General features: G+C 40.1%; 1 protein-coding gene, 1 long non-coding RNA gene and 1 other non-coding gene across 3 annotated transcripts; 2 read left to right on the forward strand and 1 right to left on the reverse strand.

Moving 5' to 3' along the window:
• Positions 1-12,503: 12,503 nt before the first annotated feature.
• trnak-cuu (transfer RNA lysine (anticodon CUU)) lies at positions 12,504-12,576 on the reverse strand. The gene has a single exon. It is a non-coding gene; the product is annotated as a tRNA-Lys (tRNA).
• Positions 12,577-16,477: 3,901 nt separating this feature from the next.
• Positions 16,478-21,342, forward strand: LOC127139196 (uncharacterized). The gene is made up of 3 exons (XR_007809199.1): positions 16,478-16,650; positions 17,084-17,220; positions 17,658-21,342. It is a non-coding gene; the product is annotated as an uncharacterized LOC127139196 (long non-coding RNA).
• A 573-nt stretch (positions 21,343-21,915) lies between these two features.
• Positions 21,916-24,759, forward strand: LOC108889169 (bone morphogenetic protein 2). Its single transcript, XM_018685536.2, has 5 exons — positions 21,916-23,002; positions 23,230-23,369; positions 23,590-23,706; positions 23,907-24,096; positions 24,231-24,759. The coding sequence occupies exons 1-5, from the start codon at positions 22,675-22,677 to the stop codon at positions 24,644-24,646; spliced, it is 1,191 nt and encodes a 396-aa protein (XP_018541052.1). The 5' UTR covers positions 21,916-22,674; the 3' UTR covers positions 24,647-24,759.
• The last annotated feature ends 1,239 nt before the right edge of the window (positions 24,760-25,998 follow it).

Below are 25,998 nucleotides of genomic sequence, written 5' to 3' on the forward strand. Positions count from 1 at the left end.
AGCAGGTGGAGTGGCTGAAATGTTTCCATAGAAAAAGCTGGGAAGTGATTCAGTGTGTTGAGGAGTAACTACAGCTTGGATGTCAACGCTGGATCATACAGTGGTCCATGCTGCATACTGAGTTCTTCTGAATATTTTTGCACTCATGCTGAGTACATTTTAAGTGAGGAGGATCAACTTTAACCACGAGTTGTTGCACCGCATGACAGTAACAGCCAACATGGCTGACAGACAAACTGACGAACCTACGGAAATTCAAACAGAAATTTTGAGGAAGATACCACAGCTTCACAGTTTGACTGACAGAATGCTGTGTCTGTAACACAATATGTAATCTCTCAGTCTCATCTCTTCTCAGACAGTATTTTGTTTGAGCCTCCCACATTGTGCCCATCTTCCTATTCCCACCCACAGAAACCCAGACTCTTGGAACGGCGCTCGGTACCGCAGCCAAGTCTCCGAAGACCGACTTCCTCCAAAAACACAGTAATCTTGTTTGTACTGCCAATTTGGGGGTTAACAACACGATTCTGGTGTTTAACTAAAGGCCCTTTATCATTCCTCGGGTGACCTCAACGTCCCCGCGGGGACCTAATGATGACATCATTCACAAGCGCCAAGTGTTGCTGGCTGATAATCCCTGAGATCATGTACTGTAACTGACGAGGGCAGATCCTGACAGAGGGCGTGAGTGTGAGAGAGGAGGAAAGAGATGTAGAAAGGGAGAAGAAGCTTAAAGGGTTAGTTCACCCAAACTTAAAAAGACACAAAAAACAACCCACACCCTCATAATTAAAATCCTGTACAAAATTACATCGCAATCCCTCTTATAGTTGTTGAGATGATTCAGCCTGGATCATCACTGCTGTTCATGGAGCAGCTCTGGTAGCTAAATATCTGACAGTGTTAAAACACTTGCCACTAACAAACAGAATGCTAAAAGCTAACAGCGGCCTTTTCTCCGTTTGTACTTTTATGCATCTGACCGTAGTGGTGTCAGACTCGCCAGCCAAAGATGCACTGGTCTGTGACTCTGCTGGCAAGTATGAATGGAAAGCTCCAGCACAGGCTCAAAGAATGCCACATCATGTCCAAACAGCATTATAGTCGACGTATCTGCTCAGAGAAGGTGGAAAATGACGCGGCAGTGTATCGCTGTCATATTATGTCACTGTCATAATCATAGACAGGCTTGAAGGATCTTTCACTACAAGAAAAACAGAAGCATTGGAGTGTATGAGTATTTGAAATGCAGCTGTAATGTCAGTGAATACGCTGCTATCATATAAAGTCAACAGACTGGCGTGCCAAGTGATCACACTTTCTAAAGAAAAGCTTCTCCACCATGCGGGTATCATGACACTAAGGTTTTTATTAAGTTACCCACATCTGCTTTCTGCATAGAGAACAGTTCACAACTTCTTTATAAAGTTCTTACTTGTAAAAGGGTTTTTAAAGTGTTTTTTGCCATCTATATAGTGCCTGAACATATGGCAGCTCCGTCTGAGCTTCTCCTCAGAACAGTATGAAACTTGGCGTTTATCTCAAAGCATGCTTCCTACTCAGATGGCGTGTGTGTTTATGTGGTGAGTGGGATCTTATTGTGTGTGAGTTATTGGCTCACACACACACACACATATACACATAATTTTACTTTCCAGCTCTTGTCAGTTCGTCAGGGCTGATCACAGGAGAATTTAATCACATCTCATCTAACTGTGAATGTGGAGAAAGATTTTTAGAGGCCTTGAATGACAACTGTAGGATTCAATTCCCTTATAGCTCCAATGTATTCCTGCAGGAACTGAGCCCTCAGTACCTGTTGCATATTTCTGGAGAGATGAGATCCTGCCAAAGGTGTTAAGAAATAAAAGAGGAGCAGCAGAGAAATACAGAGCATATGGTGTCAATACTTTTTTATTTATTGCCTGTAATTATCTCCTTCCTGTATCGGACGTGCTGGAGCACACATCTCTTGTTGCTTAGACAACCTTGACTTTTACATAGTCCTTTACTGCCTCCATCAGGGCAAACTGGGAAATGCTAGCTCTTTTTTTGTGACATTTGACATTGAGGATGTGACATTTATAAGATCAACTTAATTTGTTTTTTTATCACCAGGCAGAGTAGATGTATATCTCAGGAGTACTTTCATAAAATGCACCACTTCCAACTTTCCCACAAAAACAGAAGTTGTCAGTCAACTGGTCGTTTTATTGTTACCTTCAGTTTACTAATTGCACTCTGTGTCTTTTCTACAATGGATTTATATCTGTATGACTTTTGGCACACAGACACATTGATGACAGTCGCACAGGATATGCCAAGTCTTTAGGAGAGAAAGCGTTTGACCACAATCATGAGGACTTTTGTGATGGAAAAAGCATTAGCTCCCTCCTCCCCTGTGACGCTGGCTGTAAACGCCAGCTGGAACCTTTAACAGATTACAGACTGTAGGTCCTGAAGGGCCATAATACTCATTATGAGTATTAGCACAGGAACAATCACCGGTCAGCTCTCTGCCAGACTCATCCACCTGACAGAGGAGAGACATCTGAAAAAGAAGGGGTTCAAGAACAGTATTGCATTGGAAAGCTGGAGTATGTCATCAGGAAGTGAAACCTAGAGAACGGCCAGTAAGTAAACACAGACTTTATGAAAAGGATCATGTGAATTTGACAGCTTCTCACGTTACGTAAAGCTGTGGACGCTCAAAAGCCAACATGACTTGGTTGTCAGTGCTTCTCGTCAACACTTAAACACACCACTACACAGAACCTGGCCATGTTTTTTAAATCAGTGCATACTTTAACGGTAGTATGACACCAAGCGTACTCTGACAAATCCAAATTTAATCTTCACTGTGATGGATTACCTATCATAGTGAAATTCAAGGGTCTGCAAATGAGATGATTATGCAACATACGCAGCAGCAATTCAACCTGTGATATAACAAAGATCGAGACAGAACCATAAGTTTATAAACTGCTCTTATCTGACTCCCCGTCAGTACAAATGTGTCTGACAGGAATAAAGGTTTTTGACTGTATAAAGTTTAAGTATGAAATTATATAACCCTAACAACCAAAACCTGGATCTGTGCTCAGGATCCCTGAAACATGAGTTACCTTAAGAAACCTTCTCAGGATGTGGTTTTATTTTCTAGAGTCTGATAATTTGACACAGTTACATCAAGGAACTGACTATTTATAGCTAATGATTATACAGTTAGATTTACGTATACACCTGTATAAATATGATAGGACGTTACGAGCCACACAGCTGCAAACGAGCCAATGATTGTGAAGCATGAAACAGCTGATTCTAATCAGCCAATACAAACCTGACTTCAGTGCTCTAGCGTAAACTCAGGCTATGCTTCATTTTTTGATGCTGGCCTTCATCAGTATCATTAACCACTCTGGAAACATGTGACTTACTCATCAGGGCACAAGTGCCCACTGAGTCAGTATGCTAATCTGTGCCCAAAAATCCAGTTCATTTTGTAGTGATTCACTGCCTGCTGACTGGTTTACAACACACCCAGAATATCCTCCAAGTTGTAAAAAGGACTTCTGTTGCTTCTTTGACAGGCTGCAACAGCTCACTCTAATTTCTGCTTCTGTTTGTTCCAAACTAGAAACATGTATCACATCCTGTGCAGCAGAGAAAGTTTACTGGAAAACACCTAGCTAGTGCTGATTTTTTCCCCAGGATGGTTATGGAAGACTTGCGAATAACTACTAACTACAGTGGTCATGACTTCAGTCAGCAACTTCATCTGCCATTAAAATCAAGATGAAAACTAACATTAGATATTTTTTCTTATTTGTGATTCATGACTGCCAGCATTAAGCCACATTAGCTTATTAATTATTTATTAGTTTTCCACTGCCGACACTCTCTTCAACACGTATCAAACAGCTGCCTTTACTTTCTGAATCAAATCCACCTCTGCAATGTCCTCCCAATGTTTCAGTGTAATATAAATATTATGTGGCACTATAATAGGATCACTGATTGTATGCTAATTACTTTAATATTTCATATTTTCTGTCTCAAGGAAATTATGATTAATTGTACTTGTAATATCGGGATGAAAACGGCACGTTCTGCTGCTCACTCCACAAATCAGCTTTGTATTTTCAGTGTGCCATTAAACTCTTTGTAAATCATTGTGGATGAGAGCAATCAGAAAACTACCTGAACCGCCTGAGTTTTCTCTCCCAGTAGTTGGAACAAAGCAGCAACAATGCTCAAATCTCCTGCCAGACGAAACTGCAGAGGAACGGCAGAGCAGATGTCTGATGGGAGAAATTTTCACGAATTCTGCCAAACCTTCAGGGAATTTCATGCTGACAGAAGACAAGAGATGCCAGAAATGAGAAACAGAAAGTGAGACTGAGAGAGAAAATGATGTGAGAGAAACTCACCAACAAGAGTGCAGTTGAGTGTGACACTGTCTTGCATAAGAGGAGTTATCATCATTCAGTAGGGCCTATGGAGCTACCAGCTACCAGCTACAACACAAAAACAAATCATCATACAATAGCTAAACTTTGTCAAAAACAATTCTATTTTTAAGTTTTTTGTGGAATATGAAGCCTTGCTGGTAAAGAGGATAAAATGTTTGATAAGCCAGCGCAGAAATTAGCGACATCTCCTGTCTCAAATTACATAATTCAGAGATATGCATTACTAAACAAGATTCTCTTGAGCCATTTGCTGTTGAGAAACATCATTCAGTGGTTTGTCTGAGAGGGAGCGGGATGGTGCCACAAGCAGGAAAGAAGAAATGTATCTCCTAGAGGAATGTTCATCTGTCACATGCTAACACATATGTTAGAAAAGTAGAGAAGGATTATAAAGTTAGCAAACAGATTTAGTCATTCGTGTTACACTGCGATATCTATCTACAGTGCACTGACACTAGCTAACGTTAGCCACTATGAGCTCCTGGTCCTACCACACTGTTTTAGAGTGTACAAAGTAAAGTTAGAGTATTGTACTTTACTGCGAATGAAACCAACATTTCATTTATAAGATAAAATTACTGTTATTTCTTCTTTCTAAAGTTACACTGTCTCCCTGTAGAACAAGGCGACTAATTGCTAACAGCAATTATAAGCTAAATTGTAGTAATGCTAATTATTACTTGATACTGGAGGATCTATTTTTACTCACTGCAACAACTTTATGTAAAGCCTAACAAAAGCTGACATGAACAATGTTAATGCTGATTTTTGTTAAAGGAATGGGATTAACCATTTGTCATCAAAACTATAAAGTTTCTTGGTTAGTCATTTATCATTCCTTTGAACTCATGCAACTGTAGAGTAAAATGATACTGGTGTAAAATAAACATACAACTATGATAACACATTATAAAATATGTTTGAATATGTTAAACTGTTTGAATCTGAAGCAGCTCTGGTGGAAAGGGAAGAGCACACATGCTCTGAAACTGTCCCTGAGATACGTGATTTTAAAAATGAATTCAAGAAACTTGTGCAGTTTGTTTATATTGTTCTTGGCACTTTTTTGCCTTTTAACAAAACCGAGAATAAGCGGTGGGCAGGCACTCTGTACTTCCAGCCAAGCTTGGATGTTAAAGCCAACAGCGTAATAGGATATCATTTGGTTAAATCCTGGCATTTTGAACCTTTGGAAAATCAAATGTTGGTTATTTTAAGGGGAATGAATCCTCCCCAGGCTTTAAACGTTCACACACACACAGACACACAAAAGCTGTTCCTCTCTTCAAATTATACGCAGAAAGATAAAATCAGCTGATTGTATTTGACAGATCCCTTTTATATTCCTTTTACTCTTTGTTCTTCATTCTTTCTGATTTTCTTGAAGGATCTTGGTAGATTTGAGGGATCCTCAACAGGTTTCTCAACATATGAATATGAAGTACTGTAAATACATATGTGCTGTAAGCGTTGGCTTCAAATAAGTTTTATGTTCTGTCAGAAAGCAGCAAGGTTGTCTGCCTTGACATCAACGTTTTTAAAGATGCCACTTCTTTAAGCCTCAGGTAAAATGTTGTATTAATGCAGATCAGTATCCCTGGGAACTGGAGCTTATGATTTTGGCCACCTAAGCTGGTAGTACACAGTGGGTTGCAGCTGGAAAGCAGGTTTGCAGAGTTTTCAGGTCATAAAATCAAAGCAATGATCTAAAAGAAGCTCAGTAGAGCAGAGTTGAATTGCTGAGTGGGTGATTATTGTCCGTGGATTCATCACTACTAGTCATTTGATCCATTGTCAGTATAAAAATATTGATTAGTGCAGCTTTAAGGTTTAGCTCCAATATATAGATGTGGTCTTGTGTAAATGTTTATGTGTCTTAAATCGTGTGTTTCAAACTAAGGCAACACACCATAATTGACTTGCATACATGTCGTTTGCTGACTGGTGCAGCTGGATGCAGAATTCTTTGGACTCTGGTCCTCAAAAAACCCACTGATTTGGCAAGAGCAGGATATTTGCAAGAACAAACAGAACGAGTGATGAAAACTGGCTTCAGGCTGCGTTTTAGGAACAAATCACAGAAGCTGGTGTATCATTGGATCGACCAGCACTCTGAGGAACCAACATAAGCACAGTTCCATACCATAAATATGCAAGTACAGTCATAAACACAAGTGAGGTAGACGTTAAAATAACATGACTGCTGTCCTGCTACGTGACGTCCACACTGTGGGGCCCTGGGCTCCTCTGTTTGTCTTGGACCAACTACAGCAACACACTGATGACCCCAGTAAACTCTTTTTTAGGCGATTACTAAAAAATTATTTATCATGGATGTAAAGAATTTTGCAACCTCAAAAATTCTCTTCAAGCATCACCTCTGCCGTCCTCTATCCCCTGTCAATGAAGGATAGTGCACTGAGGGGCCATTTAGAGGGTTTCATCTTCAGTTTGTCTTGGCTAACAGAGCTGACATATTTCCCCTTCTCCCTTTTGTCATGCCTCTCCTTTTCTTCGCCTCTTACTGCCATTTTTGTCTCACACTTCTCATAACAACAGTCATCCCCTTCCATTTTTTTTTGCAATGCTCCAGTCCAAGTGATCTCAATACCTCAGGTGTCACTGAAGACTCAGATTTACAAATATCCTTTTTCAGACACAGTCTATTTGACATCGTTGGATTAAAATCATGGCTTCTTGCTGTTCGGACATACTGCAGGTGTCCGTTATGTAAATGCTCAGCTTATTGATGCATGTTTGCTTTCATTTTTGTGCAGTGGAAGGAAGTGGAGACATGTTGTCCATCCATAATACAATCATTAGTACAAACAAATCTTTGACACATCTTTCTATCGACCAATCCTTTGAGTATTTTATTTTTAGCAGGAGGATTCAGCCTTTTTCGTTATTTTCATCATTAATTAGAGAAATCTGCTGCCTATTTTATGATGTTGGATGGAGAGCAGAAATTAATTCATTCCTGTTTCCTCACTTGTTGAATGTAAAGCATTTTGCTGGGTGTTGACAGTTTAATTTATGAGACGGATATCAGTGAAAATCATAGGAAGAAAGGCTGCTCTGATTATTATTGTCAACACTGGTTGATTCGCAGTGTGCAGTGGTTTATTAAAAGTTCTTCATTTGCACAAAAGTCGATAATCTCACTGTGTTTTACCTCATGCTGCCACGTCCTTTAACTTAACTGCATTCACTTCAGTCTTGCGGCATGTTGGAGGTTACAGAAATAATTCCAGATCTGACCCTGTGAGATTGCCATCGTGACTTGGTTTTTCAGACATGAGTCCAACATGTAAAATCACCAACACATGTGAACATGAGGTTCACATGTGAAATTTTGGATGCACAAAACTGAATGAAAAACCTCCATTTTGTTGCCATCAGCAGTACCAACAGCAAGTTCTTCTAATATTTTCATTAAAAAATCTCTGCACATATTTTCCAGACAATCGAAAAGGTCTCAGGCATCAGTGAGATCTGTTAAATCGATAAAACAATGATGTAACTCAGACTTCTCCCTCTCTGCTGGACTCTCTCTACCTGTATTTGAGCTGTCTTTCAGTTCAGTATTCACTTTTGGCATCAATTATTGCAGAGACAGCACTGTCAGGGAGAGAAATTCAACAGATATTAATCATACAGACAGGACTCTCACCTTCTACACATCTGTCTTTCTCACCATGCCTCTCCTTTTGTGTCAGTCTGTGTTTATTTCTTCAGCTTTCGCTCTGTCCCCTCCATCATCAGAGGAGTTGTATTTGTTGTTATCCTGCTTTGAACCACAGATTCCCAATTAGAAATCAAAAAAGTCATTCTGTCTTAAATCCATTTTTTTCCCTCTGAGCTTGAAAGCTCCCAGAGAAAAGCATCCCTTCATCTCTTGCCTTGCGGGGCTCAGTATGGGTTGCCTTTGGGGCACAGCAGAACTCATTCAGTAATCAAATTAAACTGTCTCTTTGAGGATTTCTCCGTTATGATTTGGCAGTAGCTCTTCTATATACAATTCTCATTTTCTGTTATAGTGTGAAGGTGGAGGTGCAGCACATTTTCTGACCAGTGACGTTTGCTTGTCTGGATGAATTTCAGATAGAGAGGTCCCTCTTGGCTCGAGCATTAAATTGTGGTGCTGATCAGATGATTTCCATTTTTCAGTTAGTATAATGCTATGTGCTGGTGGGAGTCCAACATCTGGGACTACCAGCAGTTATACAATACATTCACATGCTATTTTGTGGAAAAAAAAGAAATGAAACGCAGATGAATTACAAATATCAACCATTGCCATTTTTCACTTCTCCATCCTCAGCTGGTGAGAAACGTAGTGTATGCTATGATTTCAAGTATCTCTAAAATAACAGCACACCATTATGTTACATTTGTTATGTTACCTTTTTTTCTTGCTGTTGTGCCAATGACTTGGACCAGCCAACCTCCAAATGAATATTTGATCTGATCTGATAAATGGTACTAACAACAAACTTGACCTTACTGTTACACTGGCTGACAGTGTTGACTGCAGGCTCCAGACTTGTGCACTCTGACTGCCTCTGATTTGGCGGCAACAAGCCACAACAGAGTAGCTATGAGAAAATGGAAGCAGTAATGTGAATTGGGTTTAGGCCAACACAGCGTCTCTATATAGAAACGCTGATTAATACGTTGGTTTGTACATTGACAACCACTTCAACCAGCATGTTTATGATGAAAGTTTTTGTTCCAGGCTACAGCAAACTGTACTTTAAAAGAAGACTCAGATTGTGAGGGGTTAATGGACGACTCAAGATGTTATTTCACAGATCTGTCTTTTAAACTGAAACTCAGTTACACTGAAATTTAAGCCTCTGTCGTCTTGTACAAACTGCAATGAATGTTACAGGGAGGAGAGAACAATGATCACTGCAATAACTATACAAAATATTTGTGCATAGGGCGACATAGAAAACAGTGAACGATCCAACTCACTCCTCCACTCTCAGTATGAGCTTCTGGTTAATGGTTTAGAGTACCAAAGAAAACTTAACCAAAACAAAAACTCATGAGTTCCAGCTTCTATTAAGATCTTAATAGCAATAAAATTCTAAACCTGTGATTATTATTTTATTGTTTTATTCACAAAACAGTGAGCTATGTCCGAGTATGGTATATTGTGTGGTCAATAACCAAATTAATCAAGTCTATTTGGTTCTGGGCCGAGGTCCCTGATGTGAAAGCCCCCTGAGAAACTGGATTTCAAACAGTTGAAGAACAGGTTCTCTTTAATCCTGTGACCTCCTGTCAGAGGGTAGTACAGTATAGGTAAGAGAGACAGATACAGCTGGTCACAGTGTTAGTTGTCACCTTTTTGTGTTAGTGATGAAACCCTGCTTTATGCTTCAAATAAGACACCTATTAAAACAGGTGAAATTCGTTTTTGAGATACTAACTTCTGACTTTGAAACATCGTTCTCAGCTGATTTTTGGCTTCGAGCTTTCTTCTCTTGTCAACTCACATTTGACTGTGATGGGATTTGAAAAACGTCTGAACATGGGGTCAATTTTTCAGCCGTTGTTTGTCAGTTAAGCAGTTGTGGAGATTAAGCCATCATGCAGACCTTATTGTAAGTCTGAACACATTTTGTAAATGTTTAAATAAGCTCAATGATCGACAGTCATTGGAGTTTTGGCCGAGGGGCGAACTTGATTTGAGCTACTCAGCAAACGGAGCGGTGATAAACATTCCTGCAATGTAATTATCCATTAACGAAGACGTCAAATAGCAGTAGCTGTTCTAAAGCCAGGCCTCACACTTCAACCCTGCAAATGTATGTCTATGCACATGCATGAGTGTGTTACTATAAAAACTTGGGGTTGGACGTAGCAACAGATTTTTTGGTCATTAATTAAATGTAATTGCAGTCAAACAGAACTGTTATCAGCTTCTCCTCAAACAAGCGTTTTGGTTGAAACTTAAGATCCTTTCCTACATTTGGCATCATCCGCCCCACTCACACTTTATATAAACACTTTATAAGTCCTGCCAACTACGAGTGTCTACACACACACACATACAGTATCTTCAAGCTCCAAGCAATTGAGGCACTTATTTATAAATGAGGCCTGTCTCAGATTATTCATGAAGGCTGTGCAACAAAACCACAATCTGCCCAAAGCGAAAAGCCAAAGAGGTAAAGAGACTTGGCCGTGATTTTTCTCTCTTTTTTCTTTTTTTTAGCCTTTGTCTGAGGAGGGGAAAACTTACATAAAAGAAATATTTAGTTTCATATGTTCTTTCATTGTAACTTTTTAACTAGCTGATTCCTCAGCAGTATATTTTAGAAAGAATTTAACAATAAACTCTGTTTATCCCTGCATAGATCAATAATGTCAAGAATTTAAAGTTCCGCAAGAAATCGTTGTTTAAAATAATCACCTTTGGGTATTTAACAATGCTTCGCTCGAATACATTTATTGTGCAGGGTCTTATACTGAAGTAATGTTATGAATGCATAAATTCAAAACTTACTGCTTGTACCTGTTGCACGGCCGTTTATCGTGCCATATTGCTTTCTTGCACAACAGGAACAGTCTCTGAACTTTCTGATCACACCTCGTACATCTAAGGGTTCAGTAAAATGCTTAACCTTTCAGGATTTCTGGGTTTTGAAACTTGAATTTTCAAGAAGCCGCCTCTTAAAGCTATGGCCTGTTGTAGTTTGAAGACACTTTAAAAGACAGGAGCCATTCCCAGACCCCTGCCAATGGGAGGGAATGAAGTGGATGAAAGAGTGCAGAGTATTTGGCGTATAAATGGCCCACCGGTCGACCAGAGTCCCATTAGAAACTCAGCACAACAATGGAGAAAGGAGAGGAGGGTGATGATGAAAAATGGATGTATGTAGTGGATGAATTCCATATGCCGCTCTCCTCTCAGACGGGAGCAACAGACCTGGATCAGGTTCCCCATCCCAAATCCCAATCCTAGACCATCAGTGAGAAAGCAGAGAAACTGACCACAAATCAGCATCTAGGGTTTCTTTATCCTCCACCATCAGACCTTTATGTAAATCCTTTTTAGTATAGTCTTTATGGTTTTATTCAAGATGACATGCTAAGGTTCTTCTCAAGGTAAATACACTGTGAACAACTAGACTCTGACACCTCAGGCTGATCAGATCACTTGTGTTTAATCACCTGAAATATTCTGTATTGTTTTAAGTATAGTTTTAAATACTGTAGCTCAGCCTTTAATATACTTCTTAAGTCTTTGTAGAAGGAGCTCTCTAATACTTGTGGTGGTGCTAATACAGAAAGTAATCGTCATTTTAGTGGTGGTGTGTAAGTGTTCCTGATCAGCGCCAGTCTGTTACCTCATGGCTGCTGAAATGTCAAGCTGTTGCTGCAGCTCTGTGTATTTGATGCTCCAGGTTCCCTAGACGACTCACTGTGTGCACTTAGTTCATCTTCCTCAAAGCCTGTGTAAACACTGGCATAACATTTTAGAGTTTAGACTCCAAAAACCTTTAGTACTGATGTGGAGTTAGTGTCATATTCGTTGACCAGGTAAGGATCCTCCCAAGAGTCTGAGACAAACTTGTCCTGCCAAAGCCTCATGTTAAGTTGTTTATTGGCACCAAAATGGCTGTTGATGTATCTGATGAGATATCTGTTGTATGTATCTGTTTAAAGTAGCAAATAGTTGATTCACTAAACAAATCCACTAATATTATATAACAAACTGATAGAAGAAATAAGGTTAGTTATGATTCTTGCTAAAATGTTGTGTTCAGATTAACAGTCGGCCTCCATGAAAAGTCACAGCCCTCTGATTCATTTGAATGGAGCCAGTCTAACAACGCAATGCAGGATCATCCAGTATATACACTGAACCAGACTCAATGTAGGTGCACCTGTTTGACCGACGCTTTTATCCAAAGCGACTGATAAGTGAGTTACTTCACTACTACATTTACATGCACCTTTTTTCTGAAATGATTGGTGAAGTTTCCACTCATGGTCACTCAAAAGCTCCATCGCCCAATGTGGGGCTCGAACCCACGACCCTGAGATTAAGAGTCTCATGCTCTACCGACTGAGCTAGCCGGGCCTCTTGTGCTGATGTTTGAAAACATGCAAGCACACATCCGTGATAGTTTACTTTTGCGCGTGAACACTGTATTTCTACTGTTTACCGCATGATCGTAGTGACAAGATGATGATCTGTTATCAGCTGTATTTTTTCTATCACCAGTACCTTAAACCTGAAATAACTTGAGAGTTTTAGGTCATGGTGATGAAAATTTTGTCTTGTTAGTAGTTCACACAGCTGCCTCTCCAGTGGACCTACATGAAGGCACAAGTCATGTTGGCTGTAGATTTGTAATATGACTGAAAACCCTCAGTTCTGTGGCCTAAATCTCCATTATAGGGTTTTTAATCTACAGTATATCCCAGCCTGAAGGTTTGATCTGATGTGGGTTTGGTCAGGTTTTAGCCTGTAGCAATAAGACTGCTGAAAGACAGAAATGGAGTAACTTTTTTTCCTGTGTTTTTCCTCCAACTAAAGTCTCAGATACTGTAGTGCTGCGGTAAAGAAAATGGAAAGAACAAATTGGAGCAGATAGGCACAGCTCCAGTTTTTCCTCGCACCATTTGGGATCAACATTTTTCAAACCAGTGACCAGTTTATGCAAATAAAGAAGACAAAACGAGAGCGGGAGATGTGTGGTTCAGATAGCAGACCTCAGTCATAATGGGCTGGTAGCATGATGTATGAGCCAATTTAAATAACATAAACCTTCACTTCTGGAAACTTGACACGCACGCATGCTTACACACACATGCATATATATAATTTCCAAGCGTACGCACACAGTGGTACAGCAGATATGGCATTAACAAACAAACATTACCCTTTGCTGCTCCACGTGCTTGGCTCCCTGGAGCCGCCGGAGCCATAGCTACAAAAACTGGGCTACTTCAGTCTATTTGGCCAGTCCACCTTAATCTACATCAGTCGAGCTACGGGAGCCACAGGATGTTGGCACACAATGAAAAACAGCAGGAGAGAAGTGCAGACATTTCCCTCCTGCTCACCGTCCCTTAAACGCATCACATTCCTCCATTTCTCCATTTAGCATGAAAGATCTTCATGTGTCTCACTGTGAAAAAAGACGACTATTCACATTTTAAACTGCATTAATTCATCTTGTGGGCACATGAGGGCAGCAGAAGAAGCTAAAGATTCACCTTTGGCATACTGTCACTTTATTCAGGTCAGTCTGCTCTGCTCAACCTCCTGGCACATTTAAATTGACTCACGGCACCACCCTCTGTTGTGGAGGGCAAATTACTCAGAACATTTGTGATGTATTAGAAATATGTTGCATATTTTCTGGTAAACTTTGTATTTGCAGAACAAACTGCATTGGTTTGTTAATGATGTTTTGTATTTTCAAGCCACACTGTGTTTGTTAGTGAATTTTGGGGCACTGCAAAACATGTTTTGTTTGTTTGCGAAGTTTTGGCAGGAAATTAGCTCCTTACCGACGGTCTGGCCCAGCTTCAACCACTGCATTCTGCCTTTAAGCAACTCCCTCACTCACTCCTTTCATCCCTCTGCCACCAATTTACTCACTGTTGGCTTCCATCCCTCCATCACTGGCCCCAGACTGGCTGAACACACTGGCACTGAAATATTTACTGTTGTCAACTCTCAAGTAGTTTTTTGTGTTGTGTTGTTTTGTTTGTTTGTTTGTGACAAACAGGAAGCATTGCATTTCCAATCTGTAAACAGACAAGGAAGAACTGGGCAGTGATTGTGGTTCCATTTACAGCATTTAATCAAAAAAAATGTTTTAAAAAACCTACAGTGATGAGAGCCTAGCAACAAAAATGCAGACTGAATAAAAAATAAAGAACTCCAGCTCAACCACACGCATGATTAACTTCACATTCACAGAGGTAGAAACACTTATGCAATCAAATATGAATGTATTCCTAAATGAAAACTCCCTCACACACACACACACACAGACCATGCAGGTGGCCGACCATGATAACAAACATCATAATTAGGAACAGGTACATGTCGTGAGGCACTTTCTACTGCACATATCAGACGAATGAACAAATGAACATGGAGGTTTCAGCGATCAGGACAATAATCTAAACCGCAATAATTTCCCAGATGAAGTAGCGTCTGGCTGATTTAATGACAGAAAGGTGAGGTGGCCACGTGGAGCAGGAGGGGAAAAGGAATGCAGGAATTTTTTTTAAAAAGAGCATAACTGGTCCACAGCCATGTACAATACCACTGCCTCTGGAGTTCAAGCCAAGACTAAATGTTCTCTGTGTTTCTCTAAATTAAAGCTGCAATTTGGATGAAATGAAAGATTGAATTTACAGTAGATACTTGATAAGCAAACTCAACACTGCAGAGACTGAGAACAGAAAGCAAATAACACTGCTCACAGCTAACAAACAAACAACAATATTGTCAACGCATCTTGTAAATTGAAATTTATAGAAAATGCACTTTACAAATGCATTTTCTAAGGAGAGTTTCATGAGAAGATTGACACCACCCTCAGGTCTGTACACTAAATATGGAGCTAGAGTTGACTTAATGTGCCATCAAAGCTGGAAACAACAGGGGACAGCTACCCTGGTTTTCTCTGAAGTTTTTTGTGTTTTTTTTATTTGTGTACTTACTGAACAAACATGATAAAAATGTGTTAATTAATGAGCTTTAGATTTGCCAGTAGACATAATGCAAATGCAGCAGACGTGAGCAGTAACTTTAGTGAGTTAGTATTCCGCATTATGTTGCCTCTGTGTTCATAAGGATTAAAAAATAATAGGATGTCAACATTCAGTGTATTTGAGACTGCAGTAGTCAGTATCAGGGTTTAGATGTGCAGTGTTCAGATCCAGTGTACGTATAAATACAGCTAGATTCAAGACTGACTCTCAACATCCACAATAACAGCTGCAGAACAGTGTAAATATACACCTGAGGCTTAGCCACAATAACCACTCCCACTGCAACTATAATGAGTCATACTAAAGTCATTCTTGCTTTTCTGGTTGGAGGACGCTGCATCACAGATTTTAAAGCATGTAATGATGATTACAGTGACCTGTTGTTCCCAGATAGGTTTTGAAAATAAAAATAAAATCATGTTAGTGATCCCCCTTCATAGTTATCTTGGTGTGGCTCATTTGCAGTTGAGCTCACAACTGCACCCACGGTACCATTTTCATAGAAAGAAAAATAATCACAATAACAGGAGCCATAGGCCTGGCTTATGTGAAAACACTATGATCACTAAAAATAAGACGAACTTAATCTATAATAATATTAATCTATGATTTTAGCAGCTTTATACCCAAGGCAATGTAAGCAAACATGGTATCTGTTATGTGTTGTTTCTCATCTCATATTTTAGTTCTCATCTTACTTTCATTTCATTTTCTGTTTAGTTCTCTGAGCTATCAATTCAATATTCAGTGTGGATTTTCAATACAGGTTAAGAAAAGGAGGAAAAGAAAATATGACAATAATAGGGCATTTTGAATATTGGGTCAAACCTGTCCCAGTGCTGCTTTAACCTCAGTCCCAAAAGAACACTAACATCCCACTCACTGTTTACATCAGGATTGATCTATGTCACTGTCAATCTACACAGTTATGGTGGGTATTTCACAAGCAGCGGTGTGGCCTCTCTCAGCCTGTTGTTTGCAGACCTGACCATGAAAGATACGTGATGCAACATATTAGCTGAAGACTTTCTCTCTTCTCATGCTATCTATCGTTGCCATATTTTGGCAATTTCTATCTTAAAAATCTTTGGACACATTGACTTTGACTTTTTTGGCTTTCGTTTTCCTCTCATTGACACAGGCCTGAGTGTTTGATGACACTGATCGTTTTACTTTCTGTTTTATATTGAAATTGATTTCAGATAATCAGGTGGCTTCTTGGAAGCACAAACTCATGGTAAAGGCATGCCTACATACCTGATTATTACACTGTCAAAGCCATAGAGGGTTTGGCTTATGAATACTGGAAAGTTTGACTGATGATCTATATATGGCACGAGCTGTAGCTGCCGAGAGACCAATTTAAGTGAAAGTATTTTGAGAGAAGGCACAGACATCAGGAAGAGTGAACCATCATGTAAGCTACTTTACTACTACTTTATTTTTGAATCCATATTAGGCTAACTTATCTTAGTCTGCATTTATTGTTTAAAATTAATGCATAGATGCAAACATTGTCTGTGTCTATTTTACTTTTTCTCCTGTTCAGCCTAGATTGAACATGGTATCTTTAACTTGTTGGCTGTAATCAATGGATACAAAGATTTGAAAATATATCTCTTAATGACAGTATGTTTTGGCAAAAGGGCAACATTTTTTTCTTATTCTTGTCTCTTATTGTATGACATTTGTTTTTTGTTTTTTAAATGTGTATTTTTGACACTAGAAGTTAATAACCGACTTGCTCTAAAGCCTTTTGCATTTCCTTGTTTGTGATAGGCAGTTTTTGTCCAAATGTTCTGGAGCAACAAAGCTGTTAAACCATTATCATATTTACTGTATCTCAACAGGTCATTTACAGTAGATTCCTGCACTAAGGACAAATAACTGCTGCACTGATGACATGTATGTCAACTGCTTCCTTGTCCTCCTGAGGAATGAGATCATAGCATGATAGAAAAAACTAACACAGTGCAAACACAACAAGGTAATATTTACTGCAGAAAGTCACTTTGTTACGTTGCACTTTCCTTTTACTTAATTATCTTTAATGTATGTTAGCTTGCAGAAATTTATCTTGACATGTTTAGCCTCTGTTCTGTATTTTATCGTTTAGTCTTCAAGGTTGTAGAAGAAAGAACATCTGAGTCTGTGGTGTACATATCAAATAAAACAGACTTTTTGTGTAAGTCTAAGCTCATTAAAGCATTTAAATTAACACACACACATACAATGATGAGCCAAAACCTTATCTACACCAGCACAATATGTAGGTCCTCAATGTGCTGCCAACATAGCACCAGTTTTCCAAGGAATAGACTGCTGCTGTCTGTGCTTTGTGTTTAATTGGTTGTGTCGTATTAAAAGGTATAGTTGTTGTACCTTGGTTTAAGTGTAACTAATAAACCTTTTTACAATTTTCAGGGACTGTGAAGGCTTTGGAAGACAAACAATAAGTGGACTGAAACACTGGCCTCTTTCACAAGAGGGTCACTGAGTTTAGCTTTGTAACAGACTTTGCTTTATAACATATTTGCACAGATTTAATTGACTGGAGTCACTTTGAAAATGGATGGACAGCTACCAACTCATTTGTCTGTTCTACTAAACAGACTATGTGAAACTGGGAGATCATTTATTGAACTGTATGAAGACAAACAAGACAGAATGCAAGCCATTACATGTGAGCTTTTCAAGATCTCTGCAGAGGTAATAGAGATGCAGGAAAACAAAAATGCAATCAGAACTGTTGGGGCTGTTGTAGGAGTAACAGGGGCAGTTGCAGTTTGGTTAACAGGAAGGTCTGGGCAAAGCATGGCAGTCTTTGGCACTCTAGCAATTGGAGGTGCAGTTTCTGTTATCACAGCTAATAGAAGCAAAGAAAAGATGGAGAAAATAAAAACACGAATTGTGGAACAGTTGATAGAAGAATTCTTGACAATTGTTGAGCCACACAATGTTGCACTGGAGAGAATCAAGAAGGTATCTGAGGACGTGGAGAAAGAATCCTCTTCATTAATGACAAAAACTCAAGCCCAGGCAAAAAACACTCTGTTGATATCAAATCAGCTTCTGAGGCAAACAGCTAAACTGACAGAACAGAGCAGGGAAGTTAGGGATGTAACAGTAAACCTAGAGAGGAAAGTGAAGGAACTATTAGACTTACTTATCAGTATCACACGAATCATTCCAACGCCTGGGGAGGATAAAGAGTTGGTAAAGTATTTCACAGAGTCTGCCTCAAAGTGTCAGAAAACTGTTGATGAGTTTGCAAAGATGAGGAATATGCTCAAGGACTTTGACAGAATATAATAAAAATAAGTACTTATGTGTGTATCAGCAGTGCACACATACATTTGTTATTGGTTTGACACAGCATCAGTTTCACCAGTTTCATAATCAGCTCCAAAAGACTTAAAATTTAAAATCTTTATTTTCTGTATCATGTTTTTAAAAAACATAATGGGTGTAGAAAAAAAGGCAGCTTTTACTTATTCTGAAGGGGAGAGCGATGTATGATGCAATGTGTGTGAATCTTTTGTTCCAGGAAGGTCTGCAAGTGTGGTTCACCTGCAAAGTGTTACCAAAACAGACACATTGTTCACTACTGTTCACTGTAACATAACTGAAACTAACTGTTTTACTACCACTGCGAAGTGGGAAGTCTCAATCCAGAGTTGTCTCCTGTATTGTTCTTCAACAGCTGAATGAGAGTGCTTCTAAGAGTGCTTACTCATCTAATATGCTGTTTATATCTATATTTCTCAAACTTCTATATATATATATATATTCTCTAAAAAGAAGAAATTGTCACTCACTGTATATGGTGCCTCATGCACCTGCAAGTCTTTTGGCACTTGTGTCAGGTTGAGGGAGGAACTGATTATTAATGCACTTTTATCCAAGATGTTGCCTTGATCTGCTGTAACTTATTTGTATGTCCACTTTGAGCAAAAGCATTAAAACAAATAATTGTAAATACATAGATATGCAATAGAAAACAGCTGCTGTCAGTCCTCTGCATAGCAGAGTTAGCTGCTTTTTTTCGGACAGGGTTTTTTGACAGTTTAAACAGATACTGTTTGTTGACTGGGAGAGGTTACTCACTTTAGTTAGTAAGCTTTTGTCAGACATGCTTGCTGTTTCCCTGTGTTTCCAGTCTTTATGCAAAACTAAGTGTTTTCTGGGTGTAGCAGTATGGATAGCATACAGACATGAAAGTGATATCTATCTTCTCATCATTTTTAATGCATTGTTCCTTTAAGCATAAAGTATATAATATGGCAGATAAATAGTGTGTCATTCAGCCTCATCATCAATGATCAATAAATGTGGTGCCCCTGCAACAACACAAATGGCAGACCCTCTTGGTTAAAATGGACATTTCAGACACTTAAAGGACAGCACTCCCTCCTTGTTTGTGGTCAGAGGCAATATAGATTCATTTTTTAGAAGAAAATTCACATTACATTGCGACTGACTCCGACACTGTTGTCATATGTTTCCACTTTTTCTGTGATTGTATTCCTCTTCATTATTCATTCAAACAGAGTCGGAGCAGTGGCCAGCACTTGTAGCTAATGCCTTCCATGTGTCTCTAATTGCCTTGGTCGAGGTATTTAACACAAGGTGAAGTCATTAACACATGGACACACTTGTCAGATGTGGAGCCAGGCGGCTCTGGGTGAAAGAGTAGACAACAGAGAATTAAAAAGCTCAGGTGACATCCACAGTGTGGGGGACAGATTCTCAATTATAAAATAAATAACATATAAATAACTTTCTGTTCAAGATTCTGTTACATTAGACATAACATAGCTTCACTGATCACCTTGAGTGCCATGTATTTCTGAGTTTATCCAATGCAGCTTTATTTAAGACTCTGCAGGTGTCTGAGAAAATCTAATGCTTCAACTGAGACCAAAAAAATGACTGAGAAAAGGTAACACATTAATTTAAAACCATGAGAGTGAGATATGATGTAGCACATGAAACCTTAAACTGTAATCATACAATAGAAGTGGGATACATGCCTAAGTCAACAGCCCCACCTGCTGTTCACCTGAGAACACTGCATCTGTCCAGTCACATGTAGAAACAGTTCGTCAGCAGAGAAAACAAACGGAGGATATGAAGACGTTTTTACACGTTACAATAGGAAAAGCTGTCAAAATGTCTGCAATGAGCCTCTGTAGTAACATTTATCAGCTGATAAATGACATGAATTTATAATAGTTGATGTTGAAACGAGAGATTTTTACGTTCTTACGTCACATAAACAGGCTTACAGCACGACAAAACACTGATGTTAATAGTTTAGATTCCAGACAGTTTAGCCAGTTGAGTGTAAAAGAGGAGATGAGGTTGCTAAGTGTAAAGAGTGTGTCCTAGCTGGATAGTTAAACATGTTGTACGATGCATCAGGTCTGCTGACTGGCACCCACACACATTAAAAACAAGCTAAAAACAGAAATATCAGACAGAGCTGTTGAGAGTAGAATCCAGCAGGTGGACAGTGTTCATGTCTGTGTGAATCATAATGGAATCAATACTCAGACTCTACTATCTGACAGTTGATACTGTTCCTGCTTTTATTTGCGGTGCTTGGATTTTCAGTCTTTAAGTTTTTATTGATCTAACAAGAGTGAAACTGATGCACCACCTGGTGTGATCACCCTTTAGGCTTATTTATATTTTCATCACACTGGCAGCTCCATGGACGCCAAAGTGGGTCCATCAGTCAATCCAGCACCAGACTGAAATATCTCAACTATTTCACTGTTTTTCTTCTCTACAAAATCTCCAATCTATGACTTCCAGCCGATAACACAGAGCTCTCTGTGTGTCTTTACAGTAAGCCATATGTGGCACACTGTGGTCTGTCCTTAGCTGTTAGAAGAAGCTCTGCACACATCTCCGTCAGAGGGCTTCCCTTTAAGCCTATCTGCCATCAGCACACGGTCAGTGTAAACATTTGAGGACATCCCACACCGTCCAGCTGTGCCACATACGTTCACGTGCCGAGATGTCACACAAAAACACACACACACACACACAGTACAGATGTGCAGAGGAACACCAGCATAGTGTATGTCACAGGGTGAGGCCATGTCTTGTGACGATGCTTCCACAGCATCTCCTTTTTGAGTTTAGCAGGAGATTTAGGGCAAAGTTCACCACCACAAACATGTGACACACACTGCAGGAAAACACTGCATGTATAATATGCTTTATTTGTCCTTAGGAAAAAAATTCAGTTTCATTAAATCCAATCATCATTTGATCTGCTGGTATCCTGCTGTTTACAGTGTTTATAGCTATAATCTATCCTGTGGCTTATCTGACAGCGTGGCTATGGAGTCATACAAGAGATCAGAGAAAGGCCCATTCACTGCGGGGCCTTAAACCTGAGTAATGGCCCCTAAATGAGGGGATCATCATTCCTGTGTAATCGCCGTGAATTTGATTAACAATAGGCGGAGAGACCGGGCCATTGATCAGCGTGATGATCTTGGGAATTTGATCCCTTTTGTTCGAGCTGATTGATTGGAGATCATCCCGGATTCATCTTAACGGACCAATAAACAACGTCACGCTGATTTCGGGTGTTAACTATGAGTCACTGTCCAAACAGTAACGGAGGGAGGGGGGGGGGGGGGGCACGGTGACACGGCTGCGTTTTTTTGTGGAAACGTGCGCGTTAACAGCGGCTTTTGAAAACGCGCTTCTTCATGTGCGTCACGGCTCAGGCTGTTCGTTTGCTCTCTCGCAACTGGCCTCATACTGATAACAGACAACGTGGGCCCAGAAACACATGATGAGGAGCCGCGGCGACAAAACATCATAATGGGAGAACTTTGTTTGGTCGGCCCGCTAATTGGTCCCTGTTATAAAACGACTGTAATGCAAAAGTCTGAAAAAACACGACTTTTATTCTTAATATTACAGTTTTTATTAATGAAATTATCTAAACATACATCACTGCCACATATTGATGTATTTATTTCTGTTTTATTCAGCAATCCAAACATCATCCACGTTCAGTATAGTGTTCATTATTTTAATAGTTTCCATGGAAACTATTAAAATAATGATCTTTAAACGGCAGTAATCGCTTCCATATCTCTACTAACATGTCTCTGCTTTCTGATAAAAGTGTGTTTGGTTGAACAGGACAAACAGGCCACATGGCCTCTAACCTACGTACAAATGAAGGGAAATTAGTCATTTATTTATTTTTATCTTTATAGCTGACTCTCGGGTCATTTTCACCTTTCCTTTGTGTTTTTCCTCCCCCCGTCATCAATCACGGCCCAATCATCTCCCGGTGTTAGCTGAATACAGAAGGAGGGGGGGGGGCAGGCTGTCATCAAAGGCAGCAGGGTCGCCCTTATCACCCACCGTCCCCACAGGTGCAGAGCTCAGTCCGCTCTCAGCTAAAATGACAACAGGAGCTCTGCGCCTCTGGATCTGCGTCCTCGCCCTCCAGCTGAGATGCGTGACTCCGCTCGCCATCCCGCGGTCGGACAGGGAGGCAGCTGGGCGGCGGGACGTGGACGGTTCGGATGCGACAAAGACCGAGGTGAGCGAGAAGCTGGACGCGCTCTTCCACCTGAGGGATTTACCCCGAGGTCCGGCGGTGGCTCCTCACAAGAAGGCGCCTCAGTTCATGTTGGATCTTTTTAACGCGGTGTCAGTCTCGGATGGGATCCCGAAAAGCCAGAAGGACATTTTGGAAGGAAACATAGTGCGGAGCTTCGAAGATAAAGGTGAGTAAACTGACCTTTTAGGCACAAGATATGATTGTATTGTGAGAATGTATCTGGAAACATATATTCAATTTACTTGACTGAAGTCAGACTTTGCCATACAGCAGCACTAAGGATTAAATGCGTAAATGTTACCAAATTACGCACCATTACGCACAGGACTTTTTTAAACAACAGATTATTTTATCGTTTCACTAAAGATGTGTTTGGTGTTTCCCTGCCCGCAGGTCACGCTGGAGAGAGGTTTCATTTCTTCAACCTGTCGTCTTTCGGCAGAGAGGAGAGAATGATCAAAGCGGAGTTCCGCTGGTTCAGAAAGAAGCAGAAGTTTTATTTGGGAAAGTCATTTAGGCCTCATTTCTATAAGGTAAAATTCTTACTGCCCAGTCATTTGCTCTTGTGTAGATGGATTTAATAAAGCCTAAATGAAAACATCACTAAAGAGTTATCTCAGCAGTTTGGTGACTGATTTACCATAAATAAGAACATGTTAACCAGCTTTAATGTCTGCAGATAGATGAGAGAATGGTACTGAATTTGCTGGACACAGTTCAGTGAAGTGACAGTTGTCTGTTTTGACTGTCCAGGTGGATCTGTATGAGGTGCTGGACAGCAGAGTGAAGCCTTGGAGAGGAAACCTCATCACATCCAGACTGGTGCCTCTCTATACACAGGGATGGGAAGTCTTCAACGTCACTCAAACGGTAACAGCCTCCATGTTTTTCTTTAATTTGTTTTCTTTTTAAAAATATATTTTGGTCTCAAAAGAACTCTTTTCTCTTTGGCAGTTTACTGTTTCCCCATCACCACATCAGTGTTAACTGATTGCACTTTAGGTTTCATTAAGAAAAAAATATGTCTCAGCTGATGTGTCTAACCTGTTCAATCCTGCTTTGAATGTCAGGTATCTAAGTGGATCCGTAACAGCCAGGAGAATAACGGCATCCTGGTGGTGACCACACTTCCCTCTGGTAACTGGATGGAGTCGGTGGTGTCCTCGTCAAAGCAAAACAGAGAGCCGACAGACACAAACTCCTACCTGGTCATATTCTCAGATGATGGGAGGACAGGAGCATCAAACCAGTCATACCTGGGTAAGGTGGCGACAATGAGAGAGTTATTTATCTGTGTTTATTTCACATGTCAGAATTGTTCATTAGGAGTATGAGATCTATCTTTTATTTACGATGCAATTCTAACCCAGCGTGATCATCTCCTCTTCCCATAGGGCAAGCTCAGCCTGCAGCAGCAGCACCTGAGCGCCACGACCACCGCAGCAGGAGGCGACGTGCGTCTCCAGGTTTCTTAGCCCAAAGCCACTCCCAGCCCTGCCAGCGGGTCCCCCTCTTTGTTGACTTTGAGGAGATCGGCTGGTCGGGCTGGATCATCTCTCCCCGGGGATATAACGCCTACCACTGCAAAGGCTCCTGCCCGTTCCCGCTGGGGGGCAGCCTCAGAGCGACCAACCACGCCACGGTGCGCTCCATCATGCACGCACTCAAGCTGTCTAGCGACGAAGTGGGAGCGCCCTGCTGTGTGCCGGACAGACTGCAGTCCATCAGTTTGTTATATTTTGATGACGAGGAGAACGTGGTTTTGAAGCAGTACGACGACATGGTGGCGTTAAGCTGCGGCTGTCACTGATTGGTTGCACTCTTTAACACTGGGACAATGAGGGATGGGGAGGTGATGGTTTGTTCGAGTTGATTAAAACACTGTATTTTTGTGCATATGTTTAAATATTGTATTATTTTGAGAAATAAAACAACTATTCCTCAAGTGATCCTTTGTCTAGTTTAGACCTGTCGATAACATTGTTTTAACAATCCTTAGTTGTGATTAGTTTCTCTTAATCATGGATTACTATTGCATGAGTTGCCACAGGTTGGGAGGGGGAGTCATATACATTTAAATTCAGGGACCCATGTACCCACTTCAAGTTCTTCTAAAAGTACATGGAACTTGATTTGGACGTCTGTCTTAGTCCAGTGACCCATACCAATATGATCCATAAACTATAAACCTACTTTTTCTCTGAAAGGTTTTTTAAACTTCTGGTATCTGGATCTGATTACATCTTAGAAGGGCTGCAACAAAATAATACTTTCATTATCAGTTCACCTGTTGAAGACTGTATTTTAACCATTTAATTATTTGTAAAATATGATATGGTAAAGAATGCACATCCTCAAGCCCAAGATGAGGTCTTTAAATGTCTAGTTTTGTCAGACCAACACCCCAAACCAATCACAGACGCCTATTACTATTAACTGACTGACTAATTCCTGCAGCTTTACATCTCAGTATTTTGTTTCCTGTAGCTCAGGAGGCAGAGTGAGTTTTCCATTAACCAGACGGTCGGTGGTTTGTTCCTCAGCTCCTCCAGTCTGCACATCCGAGTGTCTTTGAGCAAGATACTGAACCCAAATCACCCCTGATGGCTGTGAGGTATGAGATATGAATGTGTATTAAAAATGTGTGTCGAATGGGTGACTATAAAGTGATTTGAATGGTTATTTAGACTGTCATCTGTTAGGGAATTCTCATGACAATATTGTCAGGATCTTGGTCTCATGGGAGGGATGAAAATGTAATATGAACATTTAGGATGTAAACAAATCTCACAACCTGAGCAGGATTAATGTAGATTAGAAAGCACATTAAATGTTTAGATTTTATTAAATGAATGGTTCTTATTCATTCTTGACCAGTGCAGCAAACAAGCTGAGACACATTTAGTCCTGTATTTATATTGTTTGACCAACAGATGGCAGAACAGAGGTATAGATTAAGACTACAAACCTGCTCTACAACCAAAAGTCTGCACATAACAATTGTTCACTTGTGAATAAATGTATTATTTCCATATAATCAAGGAGTTAATTAAGCAATAGTATCGAGAGCATTGGGTTTTGTGGTTTTGATTACACTTTGTGAGACGTGCTTTAAATGAAGAATAAGTGCAGTGAAATCAATCAACACTAGTACAACACAAG

Source organism: Lates calcarifer, linkage group LG23 (genome assembly GCF_001640805.2).
Source record: "Lates calcarifer isolate ASB-BC8 linkage group LG23, TLL_Latcal_v3, whole genome shotgun sequence".
Taxonomy (NCBI): domain Eukaryota; kingdom Metazoa; phylum Chordata; class Actinopteri; family Centropomidae; genus Lates; species Lates calcarifer.